Genomic DNA, 27,371 nt, shown 5'->3' with positions numbered 1-27,371 from the left:
AGAAATACAACGAGTCAGTTCTAACGGAAGGGAAAGATGACACTGAATCTCACTGCATTTCCAGGACATGCTACAGCAGACTGCAACTTCACACACATGATCTAAACTTCCTACAACCCACGCACAACATGCTGTAGATGAGAAGGGAGAAACATCTGCAATGGGACTTCGTGCTCTCTAAAGTATGTCATCCTCTCATTACACACACTGTTTCCACAGCATTATGTGGAATAAAAAGTGCAGTAACTGAGTAGACTATTGCAAAAATTCTGACGATTTAAGGATAAATCCTGGGCTGGGTTTGTGGCACAGCGGCCAAGGTGCAGGCATCGCATGTGAGCCCCTGTTCAAATGCCTGCTCTGTTTCTGATGCGGCTCCCTGCTGACGTGCCCGGGAAAGCAGCAGCAGATGGCTCAACCACCTGGGTCCCTGAGCCCACATGGAAGACCAAGCAGAAGCTTCTGGCTCCTAGCTTTGGACTGGCCCAGCACCAGCTGTTGCAGCCATCAATGGAGTGAACATGGAACCTGTCTATGTCTTCCTTTCTCTCTGTGTGTGACTTTGCCTATCAAATTGTGATCATTTATAAGTGGTAGTAAAATGCTAGGGTTCTTATGAGAAAAGGAAGCATTTGCAGTCAGAGACCAAGGCAGCACACAGGATCTGTCGTCTAAGTACTTTTCTCTCTTTTTAGGGCACTGAAAATACTGAACTCTAAGGAAAAGGCAAGTACTGAAAAAGTACCTGAACTCTGAAAAAAAAAAAAAAAGGAAGAAAGGTGGAAGAAAGAAGGTGAGGCTAGTTCCACAGCACTGAGAAGCACTATTTTTGGACGTAAAAAGAACTTTAGCTTTCACCACTAGCTTTTCTACTTGTGCTCTGTCTCTAACACTCTCTCACACATGCCCCCAAGTTAATATCTAGCACAACATGAGGATTCAGAACATTCCAGAGGCTAGCTAGCTCTGACGTGTACCCAATGATTTTCCTTTATTGCCCCTTAACCAACCAAATGCTGGCCATATTTACAGATTATATGTTTCATAGTGATTTAAGATTTTATAGTTACCATCTTCCATAATCATAGCATTCAAATATTAGTATCAGAGACAAAATAGGACTGTACTTCAGAACGCTTGTGGGGATAAAAAGGAGTTAACAGACACATTCAGGGGGGCAATAGGCACAGGGGTTGAAACACTACTTGGGATGCCCATACCCCCTTATCAGAGGGCCTGGGTTCGAGTCCCAGCTCTGCTTCTAAGTCAAGTTCCCTACTAATGGGCAGTCTTGAAGGCAGCAAGTAATGGTCACCCCCTTCAGGGACCCAGATTGAATTTCTGGCTCCCAGCTTCGGCTGGGTCCAGCACTGCAGGTATTTGGGGAACAAACAAATGGAGGGGTTCTCTTTCTCTCTACCCACCCCCAACATACACTAAAAATACCCCAGCATAATACCTCAACAAAAGTAGTTTCATTGGTACATTAGTTTATTTTAATAACTATCTAAGCATATTTTATATCTGAAAATATGTAACTTGTTCTAAAACTTACCTTTATATTCGGCACCCAATCGCAACATTAAGCGCATAGGGAAAACCTTGGCCCAGGGGATCTCCAGCTTCTGGATGAGAACCCCACAGAGAAAAGGCCTCCTCGGCAGTGGGAGCCCGTCGAGGTTCTGAAAAGTGGGTGCAACAAACAGGAACCCGCCGTGATCCTTGTTATTGAGAAAGCTCTCAGTAAATGTCACATTGTCCAAGTCTTCTATGTATTTTCCTGGGAATAAAATCATTAATATAAAAATTTTTAAGTTGTTTACTGTGACTGTTTTGAAGTAAGATTCTGGTTTCAAATATCTGAGTTCAAATAAGCTTTCTTATAGAAGCAATGCAAAGTCCTTTCATCTACTCTTCAAGAATTCACTTCTGTGCACAAGGTTCCATTACTCCTGGACACTGGCAGCTGTAACTAAAAATCTGGAAATGTTAGCACCAACAAATGCCCTCAGCTTCCCCTTGTTGCCTAACTCAGTCAAAAATCATGCCCATCAGTCTTGCAGAATCAGCAAAGAACACAGACACTAAGGCAAACATATTTTCATTTTATAATAACAATCTTAAATATTCTCACTTATTACATTGGATGTCGGATTTAAGGTTGGGACTATCCTAAAATCACCAAGTTCAGTATAAGGTGTATAGCAGCTGGACGTGTATAAACTAAAACTGAAGTATCAATGAAATAGTCACGGGATGGGTTAAGAACTTGCATTTTCTAACATATTGGTCACTCAATACCATTGTCAATTAACTCCATAATGTTGTAAATTGTTGTTGATGTTATGTTATGGCTTTTCATTGGATGGGATGATATTCTGTCAGCTCTACTCTCAGACCAGAGATGGTCTCCCCAAGAAACTGTTGCATTTATCTGGACAATATGATGCTGGACTCAATGCATGGTACATGCTTGCAATGTAGGAATCATGACTGGATTTGAACTGTACTACTGTAACAATGTGGAGGAATCCATCATGGGGAGAGGGCTTGGGGGAATCCCAGAGCCTATGAAACAGTGTCATAAAACAAAATTAAATTAAAAAAAATCAACAATCTCCTCATAAAATAAATCTTCAGGACAGTTAGCTCAGCGCAAAGGAGAAACAGTTTTAATTTCTCCAGCCCTAAGTCTAAAGAGTTCAAAACAAAGCACTGTACCTTTCTGAGCACTCTTGTATATGGTGACAAACAGTCTGAAAATGTCCACAGGGATAGTATCTTCATTTGGCAAACGTGACAACAAAATCATGACTTCTGCCTGTCCCAAGCCGTGCAATCCACTGGTGGAGAAGTACCAATATCTGTCTGAGGAATCTTAAAAATGATAAAAGCATACAATTTAAATGTCAACTCCTGTTAAACAAAAATATTTTTTGAGGAAACACAACTTCTCTAATTCATTATTTAAATCGAATGGTATCAGATTCATATTTAAAAGGAAAAGTAATTAATCTGTAAAATCAATTAATGAATAACTTAAAATAGACACTCATATAAAGGTAATATAATAATTTGTGGAAATCTTTTAATTCCATGTTTCTTCAAACTTTTAAAAGTACTTTCAAGTATTCAAATGCAGTAAAGATTAAATTAGTTTCAAAGGCACTGCAAATATGGTATATGATTGAGTAGCTGGGATTACTTATTATCAAGGGTCATTTATCCTCACTTTCAATTATGTCGTTAGTATATCACTTACTTTAGAATTGTCTTTAAAAGACACTAGGCAGCCCCCAACTTGCCCCGGCCAGGGCTGCCCCTCGGAGCTGGGGTGCAGTCCAGGTCTCCTCCCAGGTGGCAGAAGCCCTTTCCTTGAGTGACATTTTTGCCTCCCTACCACAAGCATCAGCAGGAAGCCAGAGCCAGGGATCCCAGCACCCCGACAAGGGACACAACGTCTTAACCAAGTTAAACATTCACTGGTAAAACTGTTTTTACTGCCACTGAACCAGGATTCCTGCCTGGAACAATTACCAAATGTTCAAGTTAGTTAAAAGCTGTGGGAGATGTCAACTGTACCACAGTGGTGAGTCTATATGACCTTAGCTTCAGATTGACCAAATATTGCTAATAAATATCTATAAATACATATTTCAAGTCCTACTGAATATACATAATATACTGAATTTACATAAAACCATATCTGGCTGAAAAACCACTGTACAATGCTACTCAAGATATAATTCTGGGCTCAGCATTATGGCTCAGTGGCTAAATCCTTGCCTTGCAACCAACTGGGACCCCATCTGGTGCTGGTTCATATCCTGGCTGCTCTACTTTCCTTCCAGATCCCCGCCCGTGGCCTGGGAAATAAGCAGGATACAACCCAAAGCCACGAGACCCTGCACCAGCATTGATGGAAGAAGCTCCAGGATCCTGGCTTCAGATTGGCTCAGCTCCAGCCACTGTGGCCACTTGGGTTTGAACCAGCAGATGGAAAATCTTTCTATCTTTTCTGTCTGTAAATCTGTCTTTGCAATGAATATAAATGAATCCTTAAAATAAAAAGATATAATCACTTCATAAATTCTGCTTACAGATTAGATAGAGGAATCATTACTTACAAAAAACTAATTTCACATTCACAAGGAGATTAGCATTTAGGACAAATGTGACAGGATGACACCCTTCACCTTCAAGAAGCAAAATGACCTGCTCGTGCGATGGGTGCTCTTCAACTACAGGGGCTAAATAATGAAAGTTAGATATTAATTAGGAAAAAGATCTTGTTGAATACATCTATAAATCCAGCAACTGCCCAGTCAAAAGCAATCAATACCCTGCACAACAGGAACAACAGTGATACATTCATTTTTACTTTTCTCCCTATTTTGCTCTTCCTTTTCAAAGTACATATAAACTTCATTATACAGTATATATTTCATGCATTCATTACATAGCATATTAGTATAAATTTTAGTGCTCCCAAAGTGTTAACACTTTTGTAATGAGGATGCCAATGTACTCGTTACTCCACTGAAACCTTCTGTAAAATTAGTCTAGACCCAAGTCACAATCCTGTAGTGACAGGCAATATAAAAACAAAATGACCTTAGTAACCAACAGGAAAGTAGATATGGAAACCAAGCACGGAGCTTGGTGTTTCTCCACCACAGCAACCTCAGGAAGGGATCTCACTCATCTTCAGCTCATTCCTCATGTCATCGCACATAGAACCACCGCTTAACGTCGCACAAGGCAATGACCCTTCCCAGAGAAGCACTCTGAGCTAGGCAGTGCCTACAGAAGCTGCAGCTTACAGAGGACCCTGGAGAGCAACTGGACTGTGCTCTTTCACAATGAAACCAAGGTCCAAAGAGATTAAATAACATCTTCTGTGTCATACAGGAAATAGGTAGCACACAGGAACTAAAATCCCCAGCTCTGTCAGTCTAACATCCTTTCTTTAGGAAGCATACTCTTTAGAGGGAAAAAAAAAACAACACCACACTTCATATGTCATAAATAAAAGTCATTACTATGGTCTCAAAAATTATTTTTAAATTGAAATAACTGCGATCCTACCTGATCCCTCTTCTCCGGCAGCAGTGAGCAGTGGGGGCAAACCGTCCCCCTCATCAGGCAGAAGGCTAATCTTACTGCAAACGTGTTTCTCAATCCCACAGAGTAACTGATAGTCCAAAATCCCAGCAGTCGGCCAGCTCTTGCTCACGGGGACACCAGGGGCACCAGGCAGGTCTTCACTCTCTGTAAAAACATCATCATCTAGTACAAAGGAACCTGCAGCAGGCAGCCCCTCAGCGCCTGTGAGGACAGGCAGCTTTCCCACAGGTGCAACTTGAGAAATGGGACTCTGGATTATTTCATTTCTTGTAACTTCTCCTGGTTCATTGATTGGTTTCTCCAGTGTAGAAGGATGGACGTGATTCGCTGTGTCTGCCGTCTGCAAAACCCAGAACAAGGTCGACATGTAAGTTCATGCTCTCTGCTGAGCTGTGAATCCTTCCACAGCCAAACATATCTTCTGAGGAAGAAAAAGCTGAGGAAGGCATTCAGCCAAGCAGTTGTCAGCTAAGACTCCCAAATCCACATGAGAGCACCTGGCTCAATGCTCAAGTCTCAGTGCGTGACCCCAGCTTCCTGTCAATGCAGATCCCAGAAAGGTGTAGTGATGGCCCGAGTGGCTGGGTTCCTGGGACTGAGAACCCAACTGGATGAGAGTACCAGTCCCTACCACTCCTTGTCTCTCCCCTCTTACATAATTTAAACAACAACTAAGGGGCCCAGCATTGTGGCATAGTGGATAGTTGCTGCTCTACTTCTGGCACAGCTCCCTGCTGGTGACCTGGGAAAGCAGTGGAGGATGACCCAAGTATGTGCAATCTTCGCCCAGGGGGAAGACCCACATCGACCTCCTGGCTCCTAACCTCCAGCAGGCCCAGCTCTGGCCATTTCAGCCATCTGGCAGTGAAAAAGCAGAAGGGAAATGTCTCTCTCTCTCTCTCTCTAGCTTTTAAAATAAATAGATCCTTTAAAAAAAAGAAGAAAGAAGGAAAAAAGAGAGAGAAGGAGAGAAGGAGGGAGGACGGAAGGAAAAGTTAATAACAAGTAAAAATTAAAACAGGCTCAGAACTTCTTCTGAAATCACATTTCCCAAGGAACAGTTACATCTCACTTCTTTAAATTCAGGAGCATAAGGCATTAAGAACAAGATTTTGGCTTTAATGCTTGCATAGGTGGATATTAAAGTCTTGAAGTCTGGCAAAACAAGGGTCCTGTACTGTATTACATAAGCAAGCTTACAGCTCAATCCAAGTCCTTCCTCTTTTAAAGATTTGCTTATATATATATATATATATATATATATATATTTTAAAGATTTATTTTTATTATTTTTTATTGGAAAGGCGGATATACAGAAAGGAGATACAGAGAGGAAGATCTTCCGTCTGATGATTCACTCCCCAAGTGAGCCGCAACGGTCGATGCTATGCCGATCCGAAGCCAGGAGCCTCTTCCGGGTCTCCCACGCGGGTGCAGGGTCCCAAAGCTTTTGGGCCGTCCTCGACTGCTTTCCCAGGCCACAGGCAGGGAGCTGGAAGGGAAGCGGGGCTGCCGGGATTAGAACCGGCGCCCATATGGGATCCCGGGCGTGCAAGGCGAGGACTTAACCACTTGCGCCACTGCGCCGGGCCCTTATATATATATTTTTAAGATTTATTTATTTTTATTGCAAAGTCAGATACACAGAAAGGAGAGACAGAAAGATCTTCTGTCTGATTCACTCTCCAAGGGAATGAATGAACTCCTTCCTCTGGTTCAGTCCCCAAATGCCAACAAGCAGGTAAAACAGGAACTGGGAATTTTCTTACTTCAGCAGAGGAGCTGTGCACTGAACATGGTGCCCTGTTATGGGGATGTGGCTGCTTTAACCACGCAGCCATGTCTGGCCCTCAGCCCTTTCTCTTCAGACTGACTAGAATCAGTACTAGATGAGAAATGTTAGGGAACTCAAGTGATACAGTCATTTAGAACTTTCATTTAAAACTCTGATTCAGTAGGAGTTCATGAACTATACTTCCATTACTGTCATTTATCTATTATTGATTTTGCAATTAATAAATATGCAATCTTTTGAATTTTAATCTTAATGCAAGTAATTGTTAATATTACCTTGTAGCATAACCTCACTTCTTTAGTGTTCTCAACAGGTTTTTGGAGTATAAAGGACCCAGAAACCACTGGTTTCAACTTACATTTAAAAGGTAAAATCTAACAGACATTCATGAGCAAGGGTGTTTGGCACAGCAGCTGAGACAGTTTGTGCCTCCTGCATCTCCTGTCCAGAGTGCCTGGGTTTTTGAGTGCTGGCAATGGAAATTTTTTAAAAAGGACACTTTTCTTTAAACATTACATCACTACTGCAGCCCAGGCATATCTCAAAGGCATCATGGGTTTGGCTCAGACCGCAGCAACAAAGCTAATATTTCTATCAAGTGAGTCGTGCCAGCTGTTTGGCTCCCCAGTACATGTAAGAGTAATGTTTACACTATTCTGAAGTATGTTAAGTGTGTGATAGCACTGTATCTTTAAAAATAGCCTTTATTTCAAAATACAGTATTGCTAATAATCCTCTGAGCAGTTGGAAAAATGGTATTACAAAGATGTGTTCAGGAGCCTGTGCTGGGATGCCAGACGGGGCAGTCACCTGTGAGCCTGGAATCCCACATGAACCAGAACACTATTTCAAGGGCTTGGATCTCTGCTACCCACACAAGAGCCAGATGGAGCTGCAGGCTCTAGACTTGTGCCTGGCCAGCACCAGCCTTTGCAGCCATAGGGGCAGTAAACCAGTAAGTAGATCAATCAACAAACCAATCAACTGATCTCTCTCTGTATATATATATAAAACTGGCTTTCAAATAAATCTTTCAAAAAGAAGTGTCCATGCATAGTTGCTATAGTTCTTTCATTTGTAAAAAATATTAGTGAAGCACAAAAACATACCCTTATTCATTCTAGCAACCACGCCAGGAATGAGACAACATCTTATAATTAGCAAGATATTTTTAGATTCTTACCGTGGGCATGTCAAGTGAGGGACGACTGAAGTCATCAGAACATCTCTTACTTCCAGATGTTAACTTCGTTGTGTCTGCAACTTCACCGTTAGGCAATATGCCATCTGCAAACCACACTCTCTTCTGTTCTTTGGAGCACGGTCCTGCCATCAGTGGAAAAAGCAAAGTTCAGCAGCACTGCAATTATTCAGTATCAAACGGGTCAGGAAATGTTTTTAGAAGCTTTTTGCTTTCCACTGGCAAGCTCTGCATTTTCAAGACTTTTTGTGACTCATCTACCCTGAGCAGAGTCTCCCTATAGAATCCATACAGTGAGAGCTTATGAGATCCGAGTTAGCTCCGGCAATTGTGTTCTCCAGAAACAAGCGGCCTCTACAGACACTGCGGGAAGGCGTAATCCTGGACTGGAGCCCAGCTTGTGAGTGTGGAGTGGGCATGGATAACAGGGGCTAAGGCACAGGTGCAGGGCAGTAGGTCGGAGCAGACCGGCTAAGCCAAGAGGCACAGGCACAGAGAGAAACAGTCCAGACAGGGATCATCCTAGCCTCTAGGCAGCAACCGAGGGACAACATTCGCTGCTTTGACTTTACTGATATTTATTAACCTTTCTTCCTAGATATAAAGTAACTAAGCATCAAGTTTTTTTTATAAAATATCCATTGCAAAAAGGACATGAAAATTACTACCAGATGACTTACAATATAAAAAAAAATCATTATTTACTTCTTTAAAACACAATAGAGATAACATTAAAAAACCACAATTTTGCCCAAGCATGTTTTTGCAACATGCATGGAGATATTAAGTGAGGTATCTTTCTTACATTTGTAGTATTTTTATAATTAACTTGTCAGTTTAACAATAAGTTAAACTTTTAAACATGAATTTAGTCACCTTTTGAGCTATCACAAATAATACACAACCATTGAGGCTGAATCTCATTTCAGTTAGAGCAATAATGGAAAACAGCTGCTGCATGATACACTGAAGTCCAGAACAGTTGTCAAATCTGCCTTTAGCTAATATTTAGTCACTTTCTAGTATGTCACAGACTAACCGATTATGTTTAGAAACCTACCCCTGGGGTGGCTCCTGGATGTGCTGGAACCCATGCCTCTTGGGACAGCAAGCTGCACTGCCCTCTCCTCATCGCAGCTTCCCACTAGCGCATACCTCAGGCAGCACGCATTGGCTCAGACAGGCGAGACCCAAGTGGTTGTGCTCTTGCCACCCACCCAGCAGACCCACATTGAGTCTCCAGCCGCTGCTTGCAGTCTGGCTCAGTGCCAGCTACTCTGAGCATTTGGGGAGTGAACCAGCAGAGAGAATAATTCTGTCATCAAATAAATTGTTTTAAAAAATTATTAAAGATTATAAATTTTGAAACATAAAGATTTAAAAAAGATTTCAAGAACATCGCATTAGTTGGGTAAAACACACAACTGCAGTAGTGGGCTTTGTTTTTAGTTACGTGTACCCATTGTCTTTCAAACCCAAGCGCGCATGTGCACACTGTGCTCTGCCGGGAAGTGAGGTTCCCTTGTGTTGGGGAAGAGCCGAGCCCTGAGTCCTGCTCTAGCTCTAGCTTTGGGGCAGCAGGAGGCACAGCTGTGTGTTCCACGCCTCCCAGTGCTTTGGCATTTAGGGTAAACACTCCTTCAGCTTCCTTGGCACCAACCCTCCTGGGTTCCCAGCCCTGCTACTTAGCATGTCCGCAGCAGACACAGCTCAGGCCACGTGGGGCTGCAAACCAGGACTGCCAGGTCTGAGAAGCAGCAATGCACTGGCACCTGGGCCCTGGGCTCCAGGCACTGTCGTCTCCACACTTCAGCGCCCCAGCCTAGTGGAGGTGCCTCTCACAGCTCCGAGGCTCTGCAGCACTCAAGCATGTCCCGTTGGCACTAACACACACATAATCCTAACACACATTCACATGTCCTAACACACAGGTGCAACCAATCCCACATTACATCCCTCCCCAAACCCAGTCCGAGTTCCCTTCTGACTGTACCGTGACCACACTAGATCCTTTCTACGTTAATAATTTCTCTTTAGCCGAATGATGTATCTTTAGGCTAATATAGCCTTTCCTTCTGGTTACCTTCTATACCTGGCTGTTTAAGCGCTGAGACTGGCAGAGCTGAAGGTGAAGGTGCACTGGTTGGCTGGGTCTCCTGAGGAGGCTGGGCAGTGGCACGTTCATCAGAATGGTTAGACTTAAGATTAGGGCCAGTTGGACTCATCATCCTTTCAAAAGCCTGAGCTATAAAAGGGAAAAACAATAGTATTAAAATCTCAGTTGCTTTTGTGCTTCAAAGTAAATTATAGTCAATTTTCTACTTTTCAAGTTGCAAGAAATCATAAATGACTAATCAAGATAAAGAAGCAGAATGGCAGACACCATTCAGTCAACATCGGTTCCTTATTTAATTGCAAGCCCTCCACTTTGATGAGTTGCTCAATGAATTATCTCAATGAATTTGTCATACTATTAATATCTACTGCAGAAAATGATTCTGTTTTAATATGACTGTCTTCTGTTTCTGTCTTTATTCTTCTGAAGTCTGTTTCCAACATACTTCAATGCTTCTTTAAGACCAATCAGGATCTCATTATTGCTATTTAAAACCCCTTACAGCTCCCTAACTAAAGCCGTAATTTAATGTATCATGGCGGCTCGTGAGATCCTATATAATTCACAGCCCTACCCCCATAGCTTCTGTAGACCAGCCATGCCCCATCCTATCCTCAACAAGCAGGCATTCCCTTACCCCAATCTCTGTCTCTAGTATCTCCTCTCCCTAGAACATTCTTCCCAGCCTGTTCAGCTTTATGTTCTTGCTTCCTTCAAATCTCTGTTCATATGTGACATTACCATAAAGCCCTATTCCAATCCCTTGTAAAAATATTGCCTCCTGCCCCTCATCTCTTACTATCTATTCCTCTTGCACTTTGAATTTCAATTACGGTATTGTCACCATCTGATATTCTCTTAGTTTAGCATCCATTTCTCCCACACTGGCAGACTCTGTGAGAGGAGAACATGTTGAGTTCTCAGCTGGAGCTCCAGAAGGCAGAACAGTGCCTGAAAACTGCACACTGACTTTCCATTCAAGCAAACCCAACACCGCTGGGAGCTCTCCCCTCTACACTTCCCCAAGCCAGTATGCCCTAATAATTCTGGAATGCCACTCAATGACAGAATTAGAAACAGATTCCACTAAGTGAAATCTAACTATCTTATACTCCGAGCTTCAAGGCAACTTCTGACCCAAATCCACTAACAACATTATTATGCTTGCTTTACACTTTATACAACTGAAGTACTACATCATCCACAATTCCTGTTCAAGGAAATTTTCTTCCATTCCTTCACTCATGGTGTCTCACACTTCCTGAACCGTCTTTCTTCTCTTAGTTAATAACAGTATTTTAAATAATCACATTCTATCAGTTTCAACCTTAAAACAGATGTTAAAGCAACTTGCTTTTTTGTGGTGTATAAATTAATAACACTACAAATAAAACACCAAAATGACTAAAACAGCCACAAAACAACCCATCCCACAGGATGATCCTTGGTGCAGTGTGGTCTGAGCAGCCTCCTGAGTCCCCCGGCCCTGCGCTCGCCTCTCGTGGGCTCTGACAGACATCCACGCTGCAGGGGAGATATCTTTGTGGGAGTTTTTTTCTAAAACTGAATTCTAACAGACTTCCTAGACCAACAGCACCAACAGTTGCCTGCTAGGCTAAGACAGTATATGAAAAAGTAAAACAACCACAAGCATTTCACTTAGCATCTGTATATACATTGATGATAACATGAAAATAGAAACACATTTGTATTCTATTATCTTCCAGAGTGGAAGTCAACAGTAGGGAGCAGCTGACCTCTGGCTAACAGACTCATATCAGAGTTTTCTGAAGAACTGCTGAAAAATTATCTTGATTCAAAAGAGAAAACCAAATTATTAGCAGGAATTTATTCTCCTGGCTAATGGGAAACAATTCCTGAGCTAGAGCACAGGTCTGGACAAAAAAGGCCCAAGTCATGTTTGCTGGCAATTAAACTGTCAACAAGTCATGGAAAATGTCAAGAAGGACTCAAAAGGATAAACATGTATTCAGGGGAAAGACACAACATAAAACACCCACACCCCATCCACACGCACACACACTAGCTCTCTACCATCAGCAGTGACGATCCTGGTAGAGAGCTAGAGAGCCAGAGGAACAACGGCAGGTGCACACATGCAACCCTAACATTGAAGGAGACAAAAAGTGTGCAAGCAGTGTGGATCCTATAAAGTACAAAATGACATGCATTACACTACCATGTCTTTTTTATTCCCGTTTTAGATGATATTCTACAAGGTGGGAACTATTAGCCTGTTCTATGCCATTAATAATTGATATAATATTAGAAGCTGTCAAAGTAGGAGGTAGTCTATAAACATTTGGATTTAGATGATGAAAATGGGGATGATGATGATAAAAGGAAAAGCAGGCAGATGGAATGAAGCATTTAGGAACCTGGTACACTCCATACATAGAATGCTTCCTTTCCAAACTGGCAATATTAATCATGAGAGTGGAAGGAAAAGACCAGAAACCAAGCCTTGGGGAGTTCCACCTAGGTCAGACAAGTCAACACTAGGTCCCTGCCCTAAGAAAACAAAGTTTGTCTTTGTCACAATCCAGCTCTTTTTCAGATGTATTCAAGTGCTGGAAGAAACTAGGTCACGTTGATACTCACCTTTACTAATAGCCTCGTAGCAGGTCACACACACTCTCGCTTCTTTTTCTAGATATTGCAGCTTATACTTCCTATTACAACAGACACCACAAAATACCTACAAAAAAATCAAACAATAAGCTGTTGTGATTTCAAGCAAAACACTAGGGCAAGGAAAGAGGAAATTTAAAACTTAATTAATCCAAATCTGTTTTCCGTATTATATAAATCACTTTTCTAATCACCATAACCACATGTAGAGAACTGAGATAATTTTTTTTAACTTAAATGAATTTACTTGTAAGTTAAAACCCCGTCTCTGATAAGGAAAAGTCATTCATATCAAGCAATCTGCAAAATGATAATGCCATAGGTGTCCATGACACTAATTTTAAATGAATCCCAACTGTAGACATCTGTTAGGGAGCTTTTTCTGAAACTAGATTTAATTTAAAATAGCTCCAAAGAATAAAACACTTCATACAGGCACCAGTTCGAGTCTCTGCGCTTCACTTCCCACCCAGCTCCACGCTTGTGGCCTGGGAGGGCAGTGGAGGACAGTCCAAAGCCTTGGGCCCCTGCATCCGCATGTGACATCTGGAAGAAGCTCCTGGCTTCAGGTTGGCTTTGCTCTAGTTATAGCAGTCATTTGGGGAGTGAGCCATGAATGGAAGATCTCTGTCTTTTCCTGTCTCTGTAAATCCGCCTTTCAAGTAAAAATAAAGAAATCAAAAGAAGAAAATAATAAGACTCAAGACGTTTACAACTTACTTTCCCACATGCTCGGCAGTGGTGTCGTCGTTTTGTGAAAGTGAACTTGACTTGGCAATTCATGCAGTTTGGAGCTTGTGCATCAGGGACCCATGCAGGTTGTTTCCGGCCCAACGCCAAGCCTCCTGTGCATGTGCCTTCAGCTTCAGCATCTTCATTCGCAGCTTTAAGACTGCGTCCACCTTCAAAATTACTTTCTATATCGATGTAATTGGAGTTGAAGTTAGCCTGAGGCTCTGCAGTACAATCTGCAGCACAAGTGGCTGCAGTGTTGGTATTCACTCTGCTGGCTTCATCTTCTGGCATATTTGGATCATCCAGCTGGCTCTGTTCCTTTGAACTCCTTGTCCTGGATGGAGGGTTAAACAACTGCTTTGGTCTGGCCCCACCCACATAAGCAGGCTGACTGTTGGTGTCAGGGACTGGTAGTTCATTCACTGCTTCAGACTGACCGGTAGACAACCCTTGATCAAGTGGACTTGTGCTTTTTTCCACTGAAGGAAACCCACTGGCTTCTGTTATACTGTGCTTGTCAGCTGCTTCACAAACCATACTGACACCTCCACTTTGCCCAGCAGCTCCTGCTTCAGCATTAAAATACATATTTTCCATGTTACCTTCACCTAAACCCTTCACATCTGTCAGGTTGCTTGGAGAGTTTGAGTCATTAAAATTTTCTTCAAAACACTTCAAGCTAGTGGTCTGAAGATACTGTTCTGTCAAGAAGGCATCAAGCTCAGCATCACTGATTAATGAGCTACTTTTCATTCCCTCATCAATATTAAAGTAATCCAAGTCCTGCTCACCTATATCACTGCATGAGAATGTGAGCCCTTCACAAGGGTCGGGAGGCTCGGGGGCGTCAGCACCACAGAGCTCCACCTGGGGCCCTGCGGCTGCGGGAGCACTGGTGTGCTCAGGGTCCCTCAGAGACTCAGCCCTGCTGACCACCTGGTCGTGATCAACTTTCCCGTTGCTCGTCCTCTCAGCTTGTGGCTGAAGGAGCACATGGCTGCGCCTCTGCTCCTGGAGCAGCTCTCTCTCTCTGCAGCGTCCCCCAGCCAGAGCTGACTTCTGCCCGTCACGCACAGCCCCTGCATCCTGCACAGGGTCCTCATGGGCGCTGGGAGGTGACAAATCACCACAGGCTTTGCTCTCCATGAATGACCCACACAGAGAGCCAGGCAAGGGAAGACAGGACACAGAGGAAGGAGCGTCCTCTCTGGAAACATGTAAAGCCGGGGAGCACTCGTGGACCACATCGTTATTGTCTTCAGGATCTTTTTCGCCAATTTGTTTTATAAATGTAGGAGTTCTACCTTCCTGAAAGGAAAACTCAGGTAATCTGAAATTTTCACCTTCTGAACGTGAATCATTTAAGAGTAAACCATCCCCAGGCACAGCACTTGCGCCACCTCCTTCTATTACGCGCTCTGCGCTAGGAACCACAGCCACCTCCAGCTCTTCTTGTACCAAACGGCGACCTTCCTTCAAGGCTTCACGTGGCTGACTCTTGTCCTGGAGGCTGTCTTTGGCATCAGACAATCTGGCACTCGGCTGAGTCGCCGCCGAGGATGTGTTCAACTCCACAGCTGGTGCTAAACGACCAGGCGTCTTTTCATCCTCTAAATCTTCTGTTCTGTTAGGCTTACTAGAATCTGAAAGTGTTAAGTCTGCTTCTAAACCTGAATCCTTGGTTCCACTGATTCCTTCCGTTTGCCATTCAGAGTTGTTCTCATTCTGTTCTGCGACACTCCCACTCGCCCAATCTGTCGAAGAAACAGCGGGACTATCTGACACTGAGAAGTCCAATCCAATCAGAGACTCTGTATTGGACTTCAAATCGTCTGGCAGTAACTTTTTAATATCCTCTTCACTGCTGGTGGCATGAACTAAGTCGCCCGTGTGGCTGATCAGATCACAGACCGGCTCACTGCACCGTCCCATGTACGAGGGCGTGGCGGCGGCGGAAGTGCCGGCGTCCACAGAGGAGAGGAGATCGAGGCCTGCGACGTTCTTTCCGTTATGTAGAGAAGTCAGTCCTTCAGGTGTTTTTTCATTCAAGGAAATCTCATTTGTTTCATAGCATGTTTCCGCTGGGCCACAGTGATGATGGCACTGTTGGCCGTCAGGGAGCAGCGATGTTAGCTGTGAGGACGCCAGCTCCGATGACACCGGACAGTAGTTAGAAGCATATGCTTTCTGTGCATCTTGGAGATAATCTTGTTCATCTAATTAAAAATAAGAGACAGTGTTGTTCAGTAGACCCAAATCTCCCCCCAAATTATAAACATATGATTATAAGCCTTAGACTATAGCTATGCTATCCTTTGGCAAAAATGGTAATAAAATCCAAAGCTATTTTTATTTCACTTTATTTTCTTTTACTTTTGAATGTGATAAAAAAGCCCATGAAATTCAACTGTATTATTAAAACCAGACTAATGAGGAGCGAAACAATCCAACCTCTTTCTTCTGTCCTCCAGTTTTGTAGTATTCCTTCTGAGAAAGTAATGATTCATTATAATAAAATTCCAGGTTATGCACACATTCAAATAGCTTTAGCTTACCAAAATGTTCATTTTAAAGGTCTTTTTAAAATAGATACATTTATGTCTGGAAAGAAACACTTGTCTCTTTCCTTCTGTTCTACCCAGTGGAAGAATATACTAGAGTAAGCTGGGCTCAGCACAGGGACTCGGTTGGCTGATCCTCCCCTTACAAACAAGAGGATCCCATATGGGCAATGGTTCATGTCCTGGCAGCCCCACTTCCCATCCAGCTCCCTGCTGTGTCCTGGGAAAGCAGTCGAGGACGGCCCAAAGCCTTGGGACCTTGTACCCGCATGGAAGACCTAGAGGAAGCTCCTGGCTCCTGGCCTTGGTTCAGCTCAGCCTCAGCTGTTGTGGCCATTTAGGGAGTGAACCAGCGGATGGGAGATCCTTTTCTCTGTAAACCCGCCTTTTTGATAAAAGTAAGTAAATTAAACAAAAAACAAAAAAAGAACATGCTAATAAGCTATATATGCTGAAACATGACCTTTCTGCAAAAGATAACTATCTCACCAAAACTGAAATAAACGTTTATTAAAAGCAGACCTGAGATAACTGTGTTACAGGCATTTTAAACTTTCATTAAAGATAGTAATGTAAATCAACAAACCTGGGTTCTGTTCAAAATCATCAAGGAGTTTGTCCAGGTCACTGACAGCTGCTTTAAAATAACTGTCCATTTTAACTGTAGATTTATTACAAATTTAATTCTTATATGCCTAGAAAATACAAAGAATGCTATTTAATTTCTAACATACAAACAGTATGCTAACTATTCCATGCCCGGGAGGCATAAGGATACAGGAATAACCATTAAGAGAACTACTTTAAAGAATCCACAATTGGGCCCGGTGCGATGGTGCAGTGGTTAAAGTCCTCGCCTTGCACGCCCGGGATCCCATATGGGCTCCGGTTCTAATCCCGGCAGCCCTGCTTCCCATCCAGCTCCCTGCTTGTGGCCTGGGAAAGCAGTCGAGGACGGCCCAAAGCTTTGGGACCCTGCACCCGCGTGGGAGACCCAGAAGAGGCTCCTGGCTTTGGACCTGCATAGCATTGGCCGTTGCGCTCACTTGGGGAGTGAATCATCAGACGGAAGATCTTCCTCTCTATCTCTGTATATGTGCCTTTCCAATAAAAAAAAAAAAAAATAAATCTTGAAAAAAAAAAAAAAGAATCCACAATTTAGTTGGGAAAATTACCTATTTGTATAACATGGAGACCAACTCTAATAACACGCCACATGCGTATGTAACTATCAGACATTTAATGCCATTCAATAATCCCTAAGTCAAAGAAGAATTTATAATACAAAGCTAAAATATGCATTGAAAATACACTACAAATAAAATTAGTGAATATAAAATTTGTGAGATTCATAAAAGTGAAGCTAGAGCGGACACTGGTTATACTAAAAAAGACTAAAACAAATCACCTCGGAGCAGCGAGTAAAGAACTAGAAAGTAAGCACGGAAGAGAGAAGGAACAGAGCAGATGAATCCCTAAGTCAAGCAGACACCCCACACAGAAAAGCTGACAGCATTTACAAGACTCAGTCAGTGAGCAAGGGGAAACAGCATGAGCACCAAGAAACCAACCTGAAGGGCTCTCACTGCTTTCAGCAGGACGACGGGTGGTAGCTAGAGCTGAACTGTCGAAAACTGCTTACCAATGAACAGACAAATCCACAAGACCAGGACTCGCTGGAGAGCTGCTAGGCCACCGACCCAATACTCTGAAAACAAAGGAGCCAAACATGCACCCCTTCTTTACTTACAAAACACACGTTAGGACAACAAAGCCGTGCTGGGGGTGGAGAGTGGATGGAAGACCAGTCTCATTCTTCTTTCCATCACTTAACAACCCTAACCATCACCCTAACCCTAACCCTTTCAGATTAATAAGCTTAGAAACAAATGACTTACTCTGTTCTAAAGGTTTTGTGTCCGTGGGATAACCTGTTTTGAATACTATTACTCACTTGGCCATACATATACTCTCAGATTTCCAAACAAATTTGTTTCACAATTTTTTTTTTTTTTTTTTTTGTAGTTCTGGTGCAATAGCTCAATTGGCTAATCCTCTACCTGCAAATGATGGCATCCCATTTGGGCACTGGTTCATGTGGTTCATGCCCCTGGTCGTTCCACTTCCCACTTCCCATTTACTCTGCTTCTCTCTGTAAATCTGCCTTTCCACCAAATTAAAAAAAAATTTAAAGATTTAGTTATTTTTATTGGAAAGTCAAATTTTACAGAGGAGGAGAGAGGATCTCTATCCACTGGTTCACTTCCCAAGTGGATGCAACAGCTAGAGCTGAGCCAATCTGAAGCCAGAAGCCTGGAACTTCTACTGGGTCTCCCACACGGGTACAGGGTCCCAAGGCTTTGGGCCGTCCTCGACTGCTTTTCCAGGCCACAAGCAGGGAGCTGGGTGGAAAGTGGAGCAGCTAGGATATGAACCGGCACCCATGTGGGATCCTGGCACATGCAAGATGAGGACTTTAGCCACTAGGCTACTGTGCTGGGCCCCCAATACTTTTATTTTTACTTGTTGCTGTTAGTGGAGAGATGGACAAGTCCCTGTCTCCCACTCGCTCCACACGTGCTCCCCACAGGCAGGCAGAACCAGGACCTGAATCTACTTTACTCATGAAGAGGCAGAAACCCAACTACTGGAACTATCACCACTGTCTCCTAAGGCTGCACTGGCAGGAAGCTAACAACAAGAACCGGAGCCGGCAGACAAATGTAGCCAGCCACTCTAACGTGACACAGGGGCATCCAAATGACAGGCCCGCTTCCTTTCAATGAATCCTCACAGTATTTACTATACCAAGGAAAGAAAGAAAAAACTGATCTGAAAAAAACCAACACCACCAATGGTTAGGACAACCCAATGCAGAAGATGAAACAGAAAAAGACACAGAAGTGGCTCAAAAATGAGAACTTCCTGCCCATGGAAGTCTAGGCTAAAAGTGGCAGGTTCCCATCATGGAAACAGAAGCGGGTTCCAACGGCTCGGCAGGCCACATCAAGAGCAAAGGCACAAAGCGAAAGCCCAGTTCACTCCCGGACTGCCGTGTGAAGAACCCCGAGAAAAAAACAAGACTGCTCCCCCTGAGGACGGGGCGCAGGAGGGATGCCGGAGTTAGACAGGATTGGGGATCCGGAGACGCAAGCTGCTGGAGAAGGACAAAAACCTGACATCAGGTAACTACAGAACATAGTTCACGTGACCAAAACCACTCCGGATAAAACTGCCCAGTTAGGTGACTTCCGTAGAATAATAACCAATGAAAAACTGCAAACTTCCTGCAGACTATAAGCCATTAGAGATGAGCTTAGTAAAAATAATAAATAAAAAACAAAAACGCACTAGCAAAGGCACAGTAAACATGCAGGGACATTGATCAATAATTCTATAAATCTGGGGCTGGGATTTTGTAAGCATTTCACAGCTACATTATACGTCTCTGTAATATGTTATTTTCTCATACACCATACTTTGTAGACAGGAAAAAAATAATTTTGTTTTTGAAAAACCATATACTATATCTTAATAAAAGGTAAAACTGTACTATAATTGGGCAAATAATATCCACAGAGAACTAGTAAGACGGTACTAAAATATTCCACGCACTAACAAAGTACTAAAACATACACTATTTGTTGGCATCTATCAACAGGCTGTAAACGATTTCTAATATTTGGCCTACCAATCCTCTTTTTAAAATGTTAGGGAAATAATCAAAATCAACTCTCCTGTGGGGACTGCGCAATGTGCACGCACACGGCGGCGTGTCCGAGCAGGGAAACTCATCCATCTCGTCAAACGTTCAGCACTGCCTTGGGGTGGAGTTGGTTGTTTTTAAGCGAACACATTAAGAGCGTTCTGAGTTCTAATTCCCGAATGCACCAACAGTGCTGCTGCGTTAGCACTCCACGCACGACTGCGGCAGCGGACTGTGCCATCCTGTCACCAACGCCAGGTCGGCGGCCACAGCTGAGGAGGACTTGGTTTCATCTGTCACTTCACTCTTTCCAACCATGTTTTCTTCACGTATTACCTGTACAATCCAAACCCAAAGTGATGCTTCCGAGGCTCGTTTACAACCTGAGGGAAATGTCTGGAATGCAATTTTAAGGAAGAAAATAACCAATCCAGTCATTTAAAAAAAAATCTCAATTATGAGAATGCACAGCGAGGAGGTTAAAGGGAATTAAGTCAGTGGACATGGAAATTCACCCACGGAACTTGGAGCAACTCCAGACACACACTCAGGCTAATAATGGCAGGAAGCGAATTCCGACAACAGCTTAACTTGGCAAGGCAGAATAAGGTGCGACTGGCTTCCCGGCCCAGGGGCCGGCAGGCCATCCCGGGGTCCCCCGGGAAGGTCAGCCCCGGGGGTGCCGCCCCAGGTCGCGGGGGTCCCGGCAAACGGCCTCCGCCGCGTCCCTCAGCCCGGGCGCGGGGCTCCCCGCAGGCACGGGGGTCTCACGGGACGGCCGGGCCGGGTCCACTCCCTCAGAGGAAGGGGCGGGCCCCTCAGGGCTGAGGCGATGCCCCGGCCACCGCCTCCTGGAGACGGGGGAGCGCTTACCTCCCCACAGCCCCCGCGGACGCCGAGCGGAGCAGCCAGGGCGACCCCGGCCTCGGCAGCCCCCGGAGTGCCAGTCGCCCGCGCAGGGTTCGCCCCCGGCCGACCCGGGCGCAGCGGCCCGCGCAGGCGCAGAGCGGGCCCCGCGGCGCCCACGCCCCCCGCCGGCGCCTGCGCGCTGCCCTCGGTCCGAACCGGAAGCGGCTGACCAAGGCCGGAGAGGGCTGGGATGGGGACAGGATGGTGTTTCCGCTGTCCAGGGAGCGTTGGACAGGCAGGGAACTGTTGACAGACGGAGTGAAAGGGGGCGCCGTCCCTGGGGGAAGCCCCCCGCGGGGACAGATGCACCCCGGAGGGAAGTGACCTCCTAGGGCAGCGGGAGGGCAGGATCTTAACTGGGTGCTTAACTATGGATGCTCAATTCATTGTCCACACCGTTTAATCACTGTAGTTCAGGCAGATTTTGCTACTGTCCTAACTCGTTAGTCACATGAAGGCAAAGATATGACTAGTGCCATGGGTCCAGGTTAGTCAGTCCCAAGTGTCAATCAACCCCATCAGTGACAGCGGAGCGCACACCCACACCCTAATGGACATAGAGATGACAGCAGCCTCGGACGTGAGTGAGGAAATAGTTTTCGTTCCTTTCGTTTCTAATTTAAGGCAGAATGGCAGGAAGAGAGATCTTCCATCCTATGGTTCACTCCTCAAACGGTCGCAAACGCCAATTCGAAGCCAACAGCCGCAGCACTAATCCCATCCTGGTCTCCAGAGTGTGGGTCACAGGGAGCCATGGCCGCATTAGCAGAGAGCTGCGTGGGAAGTGGAGTGGCCAAGTGCAGCTTCATCCACTACACCACAACATCCCCATCCCCAACCCAGTTAGGATCTTGGCAAGTTATTTGTCAAGTTAGTTTAAGACCCTTCAAGGTGTTCACATGAGCCGATTCCAGAACAGAAAGATTTACACATATGAAAAGATATGTCGATGTTAATGATTTACAAATTGGCAGCATTCTAGGGCCCATTGTGGTAGCCTAGTGGTTCAAGTCCTCACCTTGCCCATGCTGGGATCTCATATGGGTGCTGGTTTGTGTCCCAGCAGCCCTATTCCCATCCAGCTCCCTGCTTATACCCTGGAAAAGCAGTTGAGGATGGCCCAAAGCCTTGGGACCCTGCACCTGCATGAGAGACCTGGAAGAAGCTTCTGGCTCCTGGCTTTGAATCAGCTCAGCTCTGATGGCAAAGTCTATCATCTTTCTAGTGTTCCATAATTTCCAATGTTTTCTTTTTTCTAGTAATGAGGGCAAAACATCTTAATAATAGAGAATGCTTAAAAAACTACTGCTGAATGTGTATTTAAGTGAACCATTCAGCACCCAATCAGTGTACCATATCTAAATACAATGTTTCTGTGAGTCACAGGAGGCGGCCCAAGGGTAGATGAATACACATACTCACACTGGAGTGGGAAGTGTGGAATGTGGAGAAGTGGGAGAGAAAGAGAGAGATGGGCCTTCTACTTACTGGCTAACACCCCAAATGGCTGCAGTAGCCAGGGCTAGACCAGGCCAAAGCCAGCACCCAAGAGCTCCATCCCAACCTGTTTCATGGATGACCAGGATTCAGGCACATGCCACATCCCAGGTGTGCTGGTTGATGTCCCAGAGCCAGAACAAAGGGTGGACATTTCTGGGCTTGCTATATGAGTTTGCTTCCAGGTCATGACACAAGGACTCGACTCTTTGTCAGATGCTCTCAGTTCCCCTTTCTCCTGAGCACATGACAGTGGTGCACTTCCTGCCTCCCTGTGGTTGAACAGGACTGCGTGATCGGCTTAAGACAACTGGCTGTGAGCAGAAGTGACCTGTGTCATTTCTAGTTGGAGTCCTTACTCCTGATGCCATATGGTCCCTCAGCTTTCTGGGGGATCACAAGGAACAGAACGCCCCAGAGCAGGAAAGACTTTGTTGTCATCTGAGAAGAGGCAGGTAGGGGAGGGGTCTGTCCTGGCAGGTAAGCAGGAAGTCAGTTATCCCCTTGGGCCTTGGGGGTGGTCCTCTGGGGATGCAGAGACTGTGCCTCCCTGAGTCACCCAGCATGGTTGTCCTGTGTGAGTGAGTCCTTCTATGCTTCTGGTGAGCATCTTTTGCCATTTTTGTGCACTTCCTTGTGAAAGCAAGCTTACCTGCACTGTTTCTCAGAGTGATAGTTGAAAACGTCCAGCGCCTGTGAACAGAGAGCAAAGTCCAAGCATCAGCGTCATACACCAAACACTACCCCAGGTGATAATGTTGTGGCATGAGATAGCTGGCCCCTCCACCGCAGCCTGCACCCAACACCTTGATGTGGGATTCCCCAGGCTCCACAACTGTGAGAAATAACCTTGTCTTGTTTTAAAAGCTTCCCACTTTACAGTATCTTTCTGTGGCAGCCAGAACAGACTAGAACATTGAATAAACTATGGGTTCACCTTGCGGCGTCCAATATCACTTATGGCCACTGATTTTATCTGCACTGCATGCACTCTACCCCACAGCTGGACTGTTTTTTCTTTTTTCACAGTTGGACTTTTTAAAGCATATCTCGCATATCTTCTCGTCTGAAGACTTTTCTGCGTTTATGAAGGCACTTTATAAAGCAAGTTAGTCATGTATCCAGTGCCAAGACTCAGCTTTAATACGGACAACATTGTTTAATCTTTATTTTTACCCATCCATATTAGTTTGAAGCAAATTCCATAACCTGCATCCTTTCATCCATAAATATTTCAGCATATATTTCTAAAAGAGCCTAGCCCTTTGCAAAACTGTAATAATGCCATTATTTTACACTTAGATATAATTTTAATGTTGCATTTTTACTTTTCTACTGGTCTATCAAATTACAAAAACAAATTCAAGGAGAAAACTTGTTCAAACTGTTAGTTACTTTTGTTTATCTATTATCTCAGCTAAATTGCTCTACAACAACTTGAAACTTACAGGCATATCAGGGTCTGGCGTGATGGCTTGATTGACTAATCCTCTACCTACAAGTCCTGGGAACCCATAAGGGCACAGGTTCATGTCCTGGCTGCTCCACTTCCCATCCAGCAGTGGAGGATGGCCCAAAGCCTTTGGATCCTGTACCCACATGGCAGACCCGGAAGAAGCTCCTGGTTTTGGCTCGGCTCAACTCTGGCTGTTGCAGCCATTTAGGGAGTGAATCAGCAGATGGATCTTTTTGCCTCTCCTTCTCACTGTAAATCTGCCTTTCCAATAAAAATAAATACTTTTTTTGAAGATACAGCCATTTCAGATTAGTTCACAGATGTGGTCACTTCACATTTAGAAACGGCACAAGAAGACTCACCGGAACGCTGCGGGCTGAGCTCAAGTCCTCTGGCATAAGCACCCACTGCTGGCCTGACTGCAGGCTGAGCTCAAGTCCTCTGGCAGAAGCACCCACTGCTGGCCTGACTGCACTCCTCCTGGGCTTGTAAACTGAGGCCGGAAAGAGAACTGAAATTCAAACCAGGGAAACGAAACTAAACATCCTATTTGTTGGTCTCTTGGTATTTTTTGTGAAGAAGCTTAAAACATAATTAACACTTCTCTGATTTATAGCAGTTTAACATTGTGCATAATTAGGAGGAAATTGAACTGGGATTATCATCTAGCTTCCAAATCTGTACTCAGGAAAAGAGGTTATATTTCCTAACATGGGGAGGAGGCTCAGCTTTCCCAGCCGAGAAGAGGATGAAGTGCCCATCCCAGGACAGCAGAGACCAAGCCCTGGGGCATGCAGTGACCCTCTCACAGCCTTTGCTATGACTGTCACAGTCTCAAGGGCTTGGGGACACTGTCTGAGAGTGGGTGTCTGAGCCAATGTGGAGCCCGAGAGGCAGGTGCAGGCTGGACAGCAACATCTGGAGCCATCAGAGCAATGGCAAAACAGCAGCCGTGGAGAGAACAAACCACTGGCTTAGTCTCTGGAGTCAGGATTGGTCAGGACTCCACCTAGGGAGGGAGGGAGGGAGGGACTGCCTGCTTGGATTTCCCCTCCACCCTTAGAGTGAGTTAAATGTGAGCGAGGAAAATAAGGGCATACGATGTTTCTTGTCTCCTGGTATTGTAGAATAAAGTTCCTGCCAACTCTGTGATCTCTCAGTAAAAATTATATAAGTAAAATGAGACTTCTGTCCTCTGTTACAGGCACCCATCAGCTCTATGTACCACCTTTTCTTTAAGAAATCGTTTTTTAAATAGGAATTTGATAATCAGCTCAAATGTCAAGGGAGTGATAACTAGAAGAATCTTTTCTGTTTACTTCACAGTTTATCCTCATGTTTAAAAAACTCAGAATCCTGTGGACCATGAAACTTTCGTGCCTCGGAGTGTATTGACTAAGCAAATCTCTGTCCATTTGTCCACCTGTGGAGAGTTGAGCTGAGCGAAGAGTCGTGGTTCCCTTCGCTCTTTGTCCTGAATTAAGACTCTGCAAGAATGCGCGATGTGATTGAAGAGTGACCTCCACGGCAGCCGGGTTAACGTGGGACTGTGCCGTGTGTTCCGTCGTGAGGCATTTTTCTACTATGGCCATTTCCCTGCTCATTTCCTTCCTAACATCATCCTGGACAGGATCTCTGGCCTTAAGTGAACACCATTATTTTTCCTAGATTGAATTGTCTTCCACAAGTATAATCTGTTTTCATTTCAAGGCTTGCTTGACGTTTCAATTGCAAGCTGGACTTGGCTCGATGCCCTTGCATGCGTTCATTTAGTTTTGATCGGTCTGAGGGCCTCAGGAGATGCCGAAACAGGAATCGTAGGCTAGCCACTTATTTTTCTTAACATCCAGATAAAAGTGGTTAAAATGCCCAGGAACTTGTTCTCTGAAGTCAGCACAGACTACCCCTTTCCAAATGCATTTGAAAGGCAGGTAGAAAGACCAAGCGAGATGAGGCAGGGGAAGGAGAGAAAGAGGAAGAGGGAAAAACAGAGAAAGAGAAATCTCCCATTTGCTCATTTTGTCCCCAAATGGCTGCAACAGCCAGGAACAGATCAAAATGAAAAGAGGAGGCAGGATCTCCTTCAGGTCTCCCACGAGGGTGGCAGGGCCCAAGCTCGTGGGCCGTCCTTAGCTGCCTTCCCAGGCACATGAGCAGGGAGATGGGTCAGAAACAGCAGCCAGGACCCAAACCAGTGCTCCTGTATGTGATGCTTGGGTCTCAGGTAGCACCTTAAACCACTACACCACACTACACTTGGGCCACTTTTTAATCTCAATTTAAAAAGACTGTTTCCTGAGTAGACTCAAGCAGGCTTTCAGCCAAGAAGCTGCAATGGCTTACAGGGATAGACAGAGTTCAAAGATTATACCTTTAGGACAGGTGTTTTATCCCAGTGGAGTGCCTGGATTGGAGAGCTGGCTGTGGCTCCCGACTGGATTCCTGCTGATCGGTACCGCAGAGGGCAGCAGGCGATGGAAGCAGCCGGGTTCCTGCCAGTCACATGGAAAATGCAGCCTGAGTTCCTGTCTCCGGCTTCAGCCTGGCCCAGCCCTGCCAGCTCATCTGTGGAGCGGACCAGATAGCACATGGTCTGTAAATGATGGTTGAACTTCAGAATTAAAGCATTACAGCAATGCTTGAATGCTATTCCTACTTGAATATCCTGAACACATCTCCAATTGAACAAGTGCAAGGCTTAATTATGTCCTCTTGTTGAGCTCCTCCATGTCTTCGGGAACAGGAGTCATCACCATTGCTCCCCTTGCTCCTGCCGCACCTCCACCCACTGCTGGTTCTCTGCACTTCTTTCCTCCCTCGCAGCTGCCCCCGCTACCCCAAGCCACCTCTCTGGCTCTCCGCGGTACCTCTGAGCTGACCTCTGCTTCCGTTCTTGCCCCTCCCTCCTGTGCTCTGCAGAAGCCAGAATATATGAGCAGAGAAATACACCGGGCCATTCTACTTCCCTGGCAGGAACTTGACCACGGCGTGAGGATGTCTCAGCTGGCCTTCATTTCCCGAGGAGTCAGCCCATCACCTTCCACTAGTGTCTGTGTAGTCCTGCCTTCCCCTGCTGATGGGCACGGTGAATGTGTGTTTATTATACGCCTTAGAATATGCTTGTGCTGTCGCCCTTGACATGCCTTTACCGTAGCTGCTGAAACTCGTGACGATTTGCAGGAGAGTTTGAACGTTCAGTTTCTAGTTGGGTTTATTTTCCATAATTCCCTGGAGGATTTTAATGTGGCATATTTTGAGGGGAGTTAAGCTTTCAGTTCTTATTAATACAATTAAATATCTGCTCAGCACAACGATAAAATAAGTAGTTTGCAGGAATTACTGCAATGCCCAAATGCAATCTAAGAAACTTCTGCCAACAATATATAATGTATATAATTATAATGCTAAATATAACTATATTCCCACAATATTACAAAAGATTATTATCCAATTTCCTGTAAATCTGGCACAGAATTAAAATTGCATTGCAGAATATTTAACATCAGAATAATAAATATGACTCAGAAGTGACTAATTGTACTTAATATTCTATATAAATTCTAGGTGCTATAATATCCGTCATTTTGACAGGAAAAAGAGCTATAAAGTAAAGTAT

At 44.6% G+C, this 27,371-nt stretch overlaps 1 protein-coding gene across 5 annotated transcripts in view; it reads right to left on the bottom strand.

Annotated features, from left to right (window-relative positions):
* Positions 1-24,149, bottom strand: part of ZFYVE16 (zinc finger FYVE-type containing 16) — a 36,585-nt gene extending 12,436 nt beyond the window's left edge. The window contains exons 1-11 of one of the 5 annotated variants that reach the window (XM_040985973.1): positions 24,118-24,149; positions 22,952-22,992; positions 16,774-16,882; positions 13,612-15,842; positions 12,862-12,958; positions 10,207-10,368; positions 8,106-8,248; positions 5,089-5,467; positions 4,128-4,250; positions 2,722-2,877; positions 1,556-1,780 (exon numbers count right to left, since the gene is read on the bottom strand). In XM_040985973.1, coding sequence (XP_040841907.1) covers positions 1,556-1,780; positions 2,722-2,877; positions 4,128-4,250; positions 5,089-5,467; positions 8,106-8,248; positions 10,207-10,368; positions 12,862-12,958; positions 13,612-15,842; positions 16,774-16,843 — 3,586 coding nt within the window. In that variant the 5' untranslated portion in view covers positions 16,844-16,882; positions 22,952-22,992; positions 24,118-24,149. Of the gene's footprint in view, positions 1-1,555; positions 1,781-2,721; positions 2,878-4,127; positions 4,251-5,088; positions 5,468-8,105; positions 8,249-10,206; positions 10,369-12,861; positions 12,959-13,611; positions 15,843-16,773; positions 17,033-20,766; positions 20,852-22,951; positions 23,133-24,117 lie in introns of those variants that run through there. The other 4 variants (XM_040985977.1, XM_040985976.1, XM_040985974.1 and 1 more) reach the window with 4 other exon arrangements.
* Positions 24,150-27,371: the final 3,222 nt, after the last annotated feature.

This window comes from Ochotona curzoniae, unplaced genomic scaffold (assembly GCF_017591425.1).
Source record: "Ochotona curzoniae isolate NIBS_2020 unplaced genomic scaffold, NIBS_Ocur_1.0 contig_4501, whole genome shotgun sequence".
Classification (NCBI taxonomy): Eukaryota; Metazoa; Chordata; class Mammalia; order Lagomorpha; family Ochotonidae; genus Ochotona; species Ochotona curzoniae.
This window is presented reverse-complemented; position numbering and strand designations above follow the sequence as displayed.